Raw genomic sequence first — 13,032 nt, 5'->3', positions numbered from 1 at the left:
GACCCTGAGACATGCAGAGGACCAGAGACTGTGTTCTATGTAGAAACCTTAGGTTATCCTGTGCTCCCCTCTTCCTGTACTTCATGCACATGTAATATTTCCTCCCCCACGAGCCCCTTCCCCTGACTTCTCTGCCAAGAGCAATGGCACAACCATGAACCTGTCCCCACATGCCAAGGTGCTAGGTGCAGTCCTGGACTCTGAACTCTCCTTTTGGCCTCACATCCAATCACTTTTCAAAGCTTGCCTCCACAACCTCCACAGCATCACGAAGATACGCCCCTTTCTAACCAATGACATCACAAACTTTCTAATTCATTCCCTGGTTATCTCTCACCTCAACTGCTGCAACTCCCTCCTCATTGGCTTACCCTTACAAAGGCTATCCCCCCTTCAGTCCATCATGAATGCTGCTGCCAGACTCCCCCACCTTACCAACCGCTCAGTGGACACCACCCCTCTCTGCCAATCCCTCCACTGGCTTCCGCTCACCCAACAAATTAAATTCAAAATACTAACACTAACTTACTAAGCCATCCACAACTTGGCCCCCAGCTACATCTCTAACCTAGTCTCAAAATACCAACTAAATTGTCCTCTTTGTTCCTCCAAAGACCTGTGGGTCTCTAGTTCCCTCGTCATCTCCTCCCATACTCGCCTCCTGGACTTTTCCCAAGCCTCTCCCATCCTCTGGAACTTTCTACCCCAACCAGTCCGACGATCTCCTACTCTGTCCACTTTTAGGCGATCCCTGAAAAACCTTCCCACCCCCGCCTAAGTACTTTTATTTTCTCCATCAGCCCATCCCCATCAGTTACGACCTTTTGTATCACTTGACCGTCCCTCTTAGATTGTAAGCTCTAGGGAGAAGAGCCCTCTGATTGCTCCTTTATTGAATTGTATTGTAACTGTACTGTCTGCCCTCATGTTGTAAAGTGCTGAGGAGGAGAAAAAGAAGGAGAAAAAGAAGGAGAAGGAGGAGAAGAAGGAGAAGAAGGAAAGAAGGACGAGAACGAGAAGAAGGACGAGAATGAGGAGAAGGAGGAGATTGAGAATACGGAGGAGAATAAGGACAAGAATGAGGAGGAGAATGAGAAGAAGGAGGAGAAGAAGGAGAAGGCGAAGAATGAGAAGAAGGAGAAGAAGGAGGAGAACGAGAAGAAGGACGAGAATGAGGAGAAGAAGGAGGAGGAGAAGGAGGAGAATAAGGAGGAGAAGAAGGAGGAGGAGAAGGAGGAGAAGAAGGAGAAGAATTAGAATAAAGAGGAGAAGAAGGAGGAGAATAAGGAGGAGGAGAAGGAGGAGGAGAAGGCGTAGAACAAAAAGAAGGAGGAGAAGAAGAAGGAGGAGAAGAAGGAGGAAGAGAATAAGGAGGAGAAGAAGGAGGAGGAGAAGAAGGAGGAGAATGAGAATAAGAGAAGAAGAAGGAGAAGGTGAAGAATGAGAAGAAGGAGGAGAACGAGAAGGAGGAGAAAAAGGAGGAGAAGAAGAAGGTGGAGGAGAAGGAGGAGAATGAGAATAAGGAGGAGAAGGGGAAGAATGAGAAGAAGGAAGAGAACGAGGAGAAGGAGGAGAAGAAGGAGGAGAATGAGAAGAAGGAGGGGAAGAAGTTGGAGAATAAGGAGGAGGAGAAGGAGGAGAAGAAGGAGGAGAATTAGAATAAGGAGGAGAAGGAGGAGGAGAAGGAGAAGGCGTAGAAAGAAAAGAAGGAGGAGAACGAGAAGGAGGTAGAAGAAGAAGGAGGAGAAGAAGGAGGAGGAGGAGAAGGAGGAGGAGAAACAGAAGGAGAATGTGCAATCCCAACTAAAGTGACCAGTGCCCATCATTCCGAAAACAAGAATCACTCCCTGGGATGAATGTTCCCGGGACCAAATTCATTGACTTAGAACACTGGCAATGTAGCTATTGGAGTACAATAAATAATATAAAATCTACCAACCAGGTGAGAACAGCGACATGCGCGGTTCTCCACCACCTCCATGACATCCTGACCCTCATTGTCTTGGACCTTCAGATTGTAGATGGGCCCGCAGCACTCCACTATCTGGGTGGCCTGATACATCCGCTGGCCCATCGGATCCAGAACTTCAAAGCTCCGCCCCCAGCCTTGTGCCGTCGTAACTACAGGAAAAAAGAAAAGGACATTGTGAGGAAATACAAAAAAGATGATGTGACTTTATTAAACACAATTCAAAAAAATGATATATAAAGTCCTGTTTTCAGGACCCCATGCCTCCAGAAGCTATCAGCCCTTTAAGGGATCATAATACCGTTGAATGGGCTTCCTGATCATGTGATTCTTGTGCTTGGCCATCATAATGATCATGTGATCGGAAACGTGTCCTATAGGCTTACAATCATCACTGTGGGAGTGGGAGACGCTGGTGACAATGAGGTCACAGTGCTGGGCCACGTTCCAAGCATGAAAGCATAGAATAAAGACCACTGCTGCCCCATATACACACACGACCGGAGTTAAGGAGGTAATTACGACTATCTCTCAGTTATAGTTTCTCCTCATTCCCATCTCAGAATGTTGGGAGGTATGGACCACCTTATGCACGTGCACAGGAGTGATGTCATCCACCGCCAGCCAAATGAAGAGCCACCAAAGACCAGCACTCAGTAGAAGATGCTGACGCCGGTGCAGGACCATTGCACAGGTAAGTACTGAGACTTTAGTTTAGCTTTAAGGCTTGACATGTTTGGTATCTATTTACTTGATGCAACCTCATCTTTTATATATGAAAAAAAAAAAAAAAAACACCCAACAAAACTGAGTATTATCTGCTTGTGTGCACTAAAATTCATTTTAGTGAACCGTGTCTTGAAAATTTGCCTTTGATAAACAGCTACGCCAATATCATGCAACATAAAAAAAATAGCAACTGCCACCGTTTTATTCTCCGGGGCCTCTGCTTTCACCAAATACACCATTGTTTTGGGGTTTAAAGTCATTTTCTAGCAAAAAAAAGAAAGCGGTTCAAGCTGAACTCCAGGCAGACATAAAAGATACAAAGTAATTAGGGGCACTGATAGGCACAGATAAGGCGACACTGATGGGCACAGATAAGACGGCACTGATGGGCACTGATAAGACGGCACTGATAGGCACAGATAAGGCGACACTGATAGGCACAGATAAGATGACACTGATGGGTACTGATAACACGGCACAGATAAGGCGACACTGATGGGCACTGATAAGACGGCACTGATGGGCACAGATAAGGTGACACTGATAGACACAGATAAGACGGCACTGATAGGCACAGATAAGGCGACACTGATAGGCACAGATAAGACGGCACTGATAGGCACAGATAAGGCGACACTGATAGGCACAGATAAGGCGACAATGATAGGCACAGATAAGACGGCACTGATAGGCACAGATAAGGCAACACTGATAGGCACAGATAAGGTGACACTGATAGGCACAGATAAGACGGCACTGATAGGCACAGATAAGGTGATACTGATAGGCACAGATAAGGCGACACTGATAGGTGGCACTGATGGGTGGTATTGATAGGCAACACTGGTGATGAGGCACTGATTGGTGATATTTATAGGTGGCACTGTGGGCACTGATAGGTGACACTGTGGGCACCGATGGGTGGTACCAAGGGCACTGGTAGGTGGTGCTGGTGGGCACTGGTAGGCGGCACTGTTGTGCACTGGTAGGTGGCACAGGTGGGCACAGAAGGCTCTCCATGATCGGGACTGATGTCCCTCTCCCAGCCACTGGTGATCAGCTTAATTTTTGCTCCTCACGAAAAAATTGCAGATTACCGTCTCTGTTTACATCACATGATCAGCTGTCATTGGCTGACAGCTGATCACATGGCAAGGAGTCGGGATCGACCCCTAACTCCGCGTGATGGCCTGGGAGGAGCTCAGGTTAAGGCCGCTCCTCATTCTTACCATAGATCGGGCTACTTGGGGGTGCCACATCTCTACATAACCCCGTGTCACGGACTTGGGGCTGTTGGAGAACCATTGCCTGGAGAACTCTGCTTTACTGAGTTTTCAAGTTATCCAGAAGGAGCTGATCACTAAATGGCTTTTGGCTTCCTATGAATAATGTATTTCTATGGGGGGGCGGGATTGTCTGAGGTGGCCATTGTCTGTGATAATGGGATTAGCTCTTAGCTGATGGTTTTCTGTATACACTCACCAGCAATTTTTTTTTTAGGTACACCTTATTAGTACTCGGCTGGACCCCCTTTTGCCTTAAGAATCTCCTTTATTCTTGGTGGCATAGATACAAGGTGTTGGAAACGTTCCTAATAGATTTTGCTCCATAGTGACATGATAGCATCACGCAGTTGCTGCAGATGCGTCGGCTGCACATCCATGATGCCGATCTCCTGTTTCCACCACATCCCAAAGGTGCTCTATTGGATGAGATGTGGTGAGTGTGGAGGCCATTGGAGGACAGTGACCTCATTGTCCAGTGGTGAGATGATTGGAGAACAGTGACCTCTTTGTCCAGTGGTGAGATGATTGGAGGACAGTGACCTCTTTGTCCAGTGGTGAGATGATTGGAGGACAGTGACCTCATTGTCCAGTGGTGAGATGATTGGAGGACAGGGACCACATTGTCCAGTGGTGAGATGATTGGAGGACAGTGACCTCATTGTCCAGTGGTCAGATGATTGGAGGACAGGGACCTCGTTGTCCAGTGGTGAGATGATTGGAGGACAGTGACCTCATTGTCCAGTGGTGAGATGATTGGAGGACAGTGACCTCTTTGTCCAGTGGTGAGATGATTGGAGGACAGTGACCTCATTGTCCAGTGGTGGGATGATTGGAGGACAGTGACCTCTTTGTCCAGTGGTGAGATGATTGGAGGACAGTGACCTCATTGTCCAGTGGTGAGATGATTGGAGGACAGTGACCTCATTGTTCAGTGGTGAGATGATTGGAGGACAGGGACCTCATTGTCCAGTGGTGAGATGATTGGAGGACAGGGACATCATTGTCCAGTGGTGAGATGATTGGAGGACAGTGACCTCATTGTCCAGTGGTGAGATGATTGGAGGACAGTGACCTCATTGTCCAGTGGTGAGATGATTGGAGGACAGGGACCTCATTGTCCAGTGGTGAGATGATTGTAGGGCAGTGACCTCATTGTCCAGTGGTGAGATGATTGGAGGACAGTGACCTCATTGTCCAGTGGTGAGAAGATTGGAGGACAGGGACCTCATTGTCCAGTGGTGAGATGATTGGAGGACAGTGACCTCATTGTCCAGTGGTGAGATGATTGGAGGACAGTGACCTCATTGTCCATGGGTGAGATGATTGGAGGACAGTGACCTCATTGTCCAGTGGTGAGATGATTGGAGGACAGGGACCTCATTGTCCAGTGGTGAGATGATTGGAGGGCAGTGACCTCATTGTCCAGTGGTGAGATGATTGGAGGACAGTGACCTCATTGTCCAGTGGTGAGATGATTGGAGGACAGGGACCTCATTGTCCAGTGGTGAGATGATTGGAGGACAGTGACCTCATTGTCCAGTGGTGAGATGATTGGAGGACAGTGACCTCATTGTCCAGTGGTGAGATGATTGGAGGACAGGGACCTCATTGTCCAGTGGTGAGATGATTGGAGGGCAGTGACCTCATTGTCCAGTGGTGAGATGATTGGAGGACAGTGACCTCATTGTCCAGTGGTGAGATGATTGGAGGACAGGGACCTCATTGTCCAGTGGTGAGATGATTGGAGGACAGGGACCTGATTGTCCAGTGGTGAGATGATTGGAGGACAGGGACCTCATTGCCCAGTGGTGAGATGATTGGAGGACAGTGACCTCATTGTCCAGTGGTGAGATGATTGGAGGACAGGGACCTGATTGTCCAGTGGTGAGATGATTGGAGGACAGGGACCTCATTGTCCAGTGGTGAGATGATTGGAGGACAGTGACCTCATTGTCCAGTGGTGAGATGACTGGAGGACAGGGACCTCATTGTCCAGTGGTGAGATGATTGGAGCTTTGTGACATGGTGCATTATCCATGCTGGAAGGAGCCATCAGAAGATGGGGACACTGTAGACATAAAGGGATGGACATGGTCAGCAACAATACTCAGGTAGGTTGTGGTGTTTAAACCATGCTCAATTGGTGCTAAGGAGGCCCAAAGTGTGGCAAGAAAATACCCCCCACACCATTACACCTTCACCCCCAGCCTGAACCGGTTATACAAGGCAGGATGGATCCATGCGCCAAATTCTGACCCCACCATCTGAATGTCGCAGCTGAAATCCAGACTCATCAGACCAGGCAACGTTTTTCCAATATTCAATTGTCCAATTTTGGTGATCCTGTGCCAATTGTAGCCTCAGTTTCCTGTTCTTAGCTGACAGGAGTGGCGCCCGGTGTGGTCTTCTGCTTCAAGGTTGGATGTGTTGTGTGTTCAGACATGGTATTCTGCATACCTTGGATGTAACGAGGGTTTTTTTCTATCATGTGGAACCAGTCTGCCCATTGTTTTCTGACCTCCGACATCAACAAGGCATTTTCCTCCAGACAACTGCCGCTCACTGGATATTTTCTCTTTTTTCTCCACTATTGTAATCCCAAGAAATGGTTGTGTGAGAAAATCCCAGAAATACTCAGATGAGCCCGTCTGCCACCAACAACCACACCACATTCAAAGTCACTTCAATCCCCTTTCTTCCCCATTCTGATGCTAGGTTTGAACTTCAGCAAGCTGTCTTCACTACGTCTAGGTGCCTAAACGCATTGAGTTGCTGCCATGCGATTGGCTGATTTAGCAGTTTGTGTTACCAAGCAATTGAACAGGTGTTTCTCTAATAAAGCAGTTCTTCCCGTGCCAGGACAAGGCCATAAATTCTCTTTGCAAGCCAAAATTCTTCCCAAATAAAAATTTCTCCTCTTCAAGTACTCCTGCCAGCTTGTAGGTAGGCACTCTCTATGCAGCCCCTCCCCCACCTCAAATGATACAACAGTGCCCAGGGCAGCCGTCCCTCCTGCCCACCCCTTTATCTCTGCCTTGAGTTCTTCTTCTGGTTTGCTCCAAAAACAGTTGTTGCCTCGTTTTGTGTGTGTGTGTGTGTGGGGGGGGGGGGGAGGGGTAGCTACAACTATATTCACTGGCCTTGTGTTCCAGAACTTGGGAAGCAGCTTCTTGGTGGAAATACCCCAGTCGGGGGGGGGGAGGGGTTATGTCCAGGATCCGTCACACCCTGTACAGCAGTTTTCAGACTGAGAGAGGGAGAAGAAGGAGCCAATTAATGAACACGCTGATAGGGGGAGAGAGAGCAGAGTGTCTGTTCGGCACCCAGCAGGATTGTTTTGCCCGCAATATCAGATTTGACCACAAGATGGAGCCAGTGGGAATCTACTTTTTTTTTGCAGAAACTAGAAGCTGTTCACCTTTAACAAAATTTCCCATCATTCTTCAGTCTCAGGAAGGGAAACAGGGGCACCCTGGGAACTCAGACTCCATCTTAGAGACTGAAAGGAAGGAGCCAGCTATCAGAGCACGTGTTGGACTAAAAACTGGTAAGAATTACTTATTGCCATCTACAGCCTCGCTTATTCATTGTATTTTCTGTATGTTTCATATACTGATTATATGCACCTTTGTCTTTTTTTTTTCCTGATAGTTTCACTCCCACCATGTTTTTGTTAACCACTTGCTGACCGTCTAACGCAGATGTACTGCGGCAGGTTGGCTCTATTGTGCAAAAGCGTGTACCTGTACGTCATTTCGTGCAATAGCCACTGGGGGGGCGTGCATGCCGCTAGAGGCATGATCGCATGCTGATTGCACACAAGGAGTTCAGTGGACCCGATGTCTCTGCCATCCACCCGCGATCTTTCCCCAGAGAGGCAGAACGCTCTGACAGGGGAGAAGATAGAGATCTTGTGTTCATGCTAAACAGGAACACCGATCTCTGTCTTCATCTAGTCAGTCCCCCACACAGTTAGTAATCACTCCCTAGGGACACACGTAGAGGCTCTAATAGACTTCAAAATAGGGTGGGCCTGGGGGGGGGGGGGGGGGCAGAGAGTGTGTGCGCACTGATCTCACCCAATTGTTTGATGATAACAAATTCATTTTTGCTATTTTCAGCCTAACCTTCCTCCCCGCCAATCTGTTTCCTGATTGGCCAAAGCGCCAGGCCACCCTATTGGATGCCTGGCGCTTAGGAAGAGGAGTGGAGGAGACATGCTGGAGTGGAGGTCGCCACCGCTCTGCTCTGGTGCATTGGAGAGGAGCTGCTGCAGTGCTGTGGTAATTCCCCCTCTGTTTGGGCACAGTGGCTGTGTATGATGGCCACAAGTGGCTGCGTATGATGGCCACAAGTGGCTGCATTTGATACAATTAGTGGCGTATGATGGCCACAAGTGGCTGCGTTTGATGGCCACAAGTGGCTGCGTTTGATGGCCACAAGTGGCTGCATTTGATACAATTAGTGGCGTATGATGGCCACAAGTGGCTGCATTTGATAAAATTAGTGGCGTATGATGGCCACAAGTGGCTGCGTTTGATGGCCACAAGTGGCTGCGTATGATGGCCACAAGTGGCTGCATTTGATACAATTAGTGGCGTATGATGGCCACAAGTGGCTGCGTTTGATGGCCACAAGTGGCTGCGTTTGATGGCCACAAGTGGCTGCGTTTGATGGCCACAAGTGGCTGCGTATGATGGGCACAAGTGGCTGCATTTGATACAAAATAGCGGCATATACTGGGCACAAGTGGCTGCGTATGATGGGCACAAGTGGCTGCGTATGATGGGCACAAGTGGCTGCGTATGATGGGCACAAGTGGCCGCATTTGATACAAAATAGCGGCATATACTGGGCACAAGTGGCTGCGTATGATGGGCACAAGTGGCTGCGTATGATGGGCACAAGTGGCCGCATTTGATACAAATAGCGGCATATACTGGGCACAAGTGGCTGTGTATGATGGGCACAAGTGGCTGTGTATGATGGGCACAAGTGGCTGCATATGATGGGCACAAGTGTCTGCATTTGATACAAATAGCGGCATATACTGGGCACAAGTGTCTGCGTATGATGGGCACAAGTGTCTGCATATGATGGACACAAGTGGCTGCGTATGATGGACACAAGTGGCTGCATTTGATACAAATAGCGGCACATACTGGGCACAAGTGGCTGCGTATGATGGGCACAAGTGGCTGCGTATGATGGGCACAAGTGGCTGCGTATGATACAAATAGTGGCATATACTGGGCACAAGTGGATGCGTATGATGGCCACAAGTGGCTGCATTTGATACAAATAGTGGCGTATGATGGGCACAAGTGGCTGCGTATGATGGCCACAAGTGGCTGCGTTTGATGGCCACAAGTGGCTGCGTTTGATGGCCACAAGTGGCTGCGTATGATGGCCACAAGTGGCTGCGTATGATGGGCACAAGTGGCTGCATTTGATACAAAATAGCGGCATATACTGGGCACAAGTGGCTGCGTATGATGGGCACAAGTGGCTGCGTATGATGGGCACAAGTGGCCGCATTTGATACAAATAGCGGCATATACTGGGCACAAGTGGCTGTGTATGATGGGCACAAGTGGCTGTGTATGATGGGCACAAGTGGCTGCATATGATGGGCACAAGTGTCTGCATTTGATACAAATAGCGGCATATACTGGGCACAAGTGTCTGCGTATGATGGGCACAAGTGTCTGCGTATGATGGACACAAGTGGCTGCGTATGATGGACACAAGTGGCTGCATTTGATACAAATAGCGGCATATACTGGGCACAAGTGGCTGCGTATGATGGGCACAAGTGGCTGCGTATGATGGGCACAAGTGGCTGCGTATGATACAAATAGTGGCATATACTGGGCACAAGTGGCTGCGTATGATGGCCACAAGTGGCTGCGTATGATACCAATAGCGGCATATACTGGGCACAAGTGGCCACATTTGATACAAATAGCGGCATATACTGGGCACAAGTGGCTGCGTATGATGGCCACAAGTGGCTGCGTATGATACCAATAGTGGCATATACTGGGCACAAGTGGCCACATTTGATACAAATAGCAGCATATACTGGGCACAAGTGGCTGCGTATGATGGGCACAAGTGGATGCATATGATGGGCACAAGTGGCTGCATTTGATACAAATAGAGGCATATACTGGGCACAAGTGGCTGCGTATGATGGGCACAAGTGGCTGTGTATGATGGGGACAAGTGGCTGTGTATGATGGGCACAAGTGGCTGCATATGATGGGCACAAGTGTCTGCATTTGATACAAATAGCGGCATATACTGGGCACAAGTGTCTGCGTATGATGGGCACAAGTGTCTGCATATGATGGACACAAGTGGCTGCGTATGATGGACACAAGTGGCTGCATTTGATACAAATAGCGGCACATACTGGGCACAAGTGGCTGCGTATGATGGGCACAAGTGGCTGCATATGATGGGCACAAGTGGCTGCGTATGATACAAATAGTGGCATATACTGGGCACAAGTGGCTGCGTATGATGGCCACAAGTGGCTGCATTTGATACAAATAGTGGCGTATGATGGCCACAAGTGGCTGCGTATGATGGCCACAAGTGGCTGCGTTTGATGGCCACAAGTGGCTGCGTTTGATGGCCACAAGTGGCTGCGTTTGATGGGCACAAGTGGCTGCGTATGATGGGCACAAGTGTCTGCGTATGATGGACACAAGTGGCTGCGTATGATGGACACAAGTGGCTGCATTTGGTACAAATAGAGGCATATACTGGGCACAAGTGGCTGCGTATGATGGGCACAAGTGGCTGTGTATGATGGGGACAAGTGGCTGTGTATGATGGGCACAAGTGGCTGCATATGATGGGCACAAGTGTCTGCATTTGATACAAATAGCGGCATATACTGGGCACAAGTGTCTGCGTATGATGGGCACAAGTGTCTGCATATGATGGACACAAGTGGCTGCGTATGATGGACACAAGTGGCTGCATTTGATACAAATAGCGGCACATACTGGGCACAAGTGGCTGCGTATGATGGGCACAAGTGGCTGCATATGATGGGCACAAGTGGCTGCGTATGATACAAATAGTGGCATATACTGGGCACAAGTGGCTGCGTATGATGGCCACAAGTGGCTGCATTTGATACAAATAGTGGCGTATGATGGCCACAAGTGGCTGCGTATGATGGCCACAAGTGGCTGCGTTTGATGGCCACAAGTGGCTGCGTTTGATGGCCACAAGTGGCTGCGTATGATGGGCACAAGTGGCTGCGTATGATGGGCACAAGTGGCTGCGTATGATGGGCACAAGTGGCTGCGTATGATGGGCACAAGTGGCTGCGTATGATGGGCACAAGTGGCTGCATTTGATACAAAATAGCGGCATATACTGGGCACAAGTGGCTGCGTATGATGGGCACAAGTGGCTGCGCATGATGGGCACAAGTGGCTGCATTTGATACAAATAGCGGCATATACTGGGCACAAGTGTCTGCGTATGATGGGCACAAGTGTCTGCATATGATGGGCACAAGTGGCTGCGTATGATGGGCACAAGTGGCTGCGTATGATACCAATAGTGGCATATACTGGGCACAAGTGGCCACATTTGATACAAATAGCGGCATGTACTGGGCACAAGTGGCTGCGTATGATGGCCACAAGTGGCTGCGTATGATACCAATAGTGGCATATACTGGGCACAAGTGGCCACATTTGATACAAATAGCAGCATATACTGGGCACAAGTGGCTGCGTATGATGGGCACAAGTGGATGCATATGATGGGCACAAGTGGCTGCATTTGATACAAATAGAGGCATATACTGGGCACAAGTGGCTGCGTATGATGGGCACAAGTGGCTGCGTATGATGGGCACAAGTGGCTGCGTATGATGGGCACAAGTGGCTGCGTATGATGGGCACAAGTGGCTGCATATGATGGGCACAAGTGTCTGCATTTGATACAAATAGCGGCATATACTGGGCACAAGTGTCTGCGTATGATGGGCACAAGTGTCTGCATATGATGGACACAAGTGGCTGCGTATGATGGACACAAGTGGCTGCATTTGATACAAATAGCGGCACATACTGGGCACAAGTGGCTGCGTATGATGGGCACAAGTGGCTGCGTATGATGGGCACAAGTGGCTGCGTATGATACAAATAGTGGCATATACTGGGCACAAGTGGCTGCGTATGATGGCCACAAGTGGCTGCATTTGATACAAATAGTGGCGTATGATGGCCACAAGTGGCTGCGTATGATGGCCACAAGTGGCTGCGTTTGATGGCCACAAGTGGCTGCGTTTGATGGCCACAAGTGGCTGCGTTTGATGGCCACAAGTGGCTGCGTATGATGGGCACAAGTGGCTGCGTATGATGGGCACAAGTGGCTGCATTTGATACAAAATAGCGGCATATACTGGGCACAAGTGGCTGCGTATGATGGGCACAAGTGGCTGCGCATGATGGGCACAAGTGGCTGCATTTGATACAAATAGCGGCATATACTGGGCACAAGTGTCTGCGTATGATGGGCACAAGTGTCTGCATATGATGGGCACAAGTGGCTGCGTATGATGGGCACAAGTGGCTGCATTTGATACAAATAGCGGCATATGATGGGCACAAGTGTCTGCGTATGATGGGCACAAGTGTCTGCATATGATGGACACAAGTGGCTGCGTATGATGGACACAAGTGGCTGCATTTGATACAAATAGCGGCATATACTGGGCACAAGTGGCTGCGTATGATGGGCACAAGTGGCTGCGTATGATGGGCACAAGTGGCTGCATATGATGGGCACAAGTGGCTGCGTATGATACAAATAGTGGCATATGATGGCCACAAGTGGCTGCATATGATGGCCACAAGTGGCTGCGTATGATGGCCACAAGTGGCTGCATATGATACCAATAGCGGCATATACTGGGCACAAGTGGCCACATTTGATACAAATAGCGGCATATACTGGGCACAAGTGGCTGCGTATGATGGCCACAAGTGGCTGCGTATGATACCAATAGCGGCA

At 49.1% G+C, this 13,032-nt stretch overlaps 1 protein-coding gene across 1 annotated transcript in view; it reads right to left on the bottom strand.

The window, feature by feature from the left end:
* LOC143962107 (phospholipid scramblase 1-like) overlaps positions 1-13,032 on the bottom strand; it is a 69,411-nt gene that overhangs the window by 15,710 nt on the left and 40,669 nt on the right. The window contains exon 4 of the mRNA XM_077471433.1: positions 1,940-2,121. Coding sequence (XP_077327559.1) covers positions 1,940-2,121 — 182 coding nt within the window. The remainder of the gene's footprint in view (positions 1-1,939; positions 2,122-13,032) is intronic.

The sequence above is a fragment of the Lithobates pipiens genome, unplaced genomic scaffold (genome assembly GCF_037356315.1).
Source record: "Lithobates pipiens isolate NorthernLeopardFrog02 unplaced genomic scaffold, aLitPip1_a1.2 Scaffold_8, whole genome shotgun sequence".
NCBI lineage: Eukaryota > Metazoa > Chordata > Amphibia > Anura > Ranidae > Lithobates > Lithobates pipiens.
The sequence above is the reverse complement of the archived record's forward strand: the minus strand, read 5'-3'. Positions and strand labels throughout refer to the sequence as shown.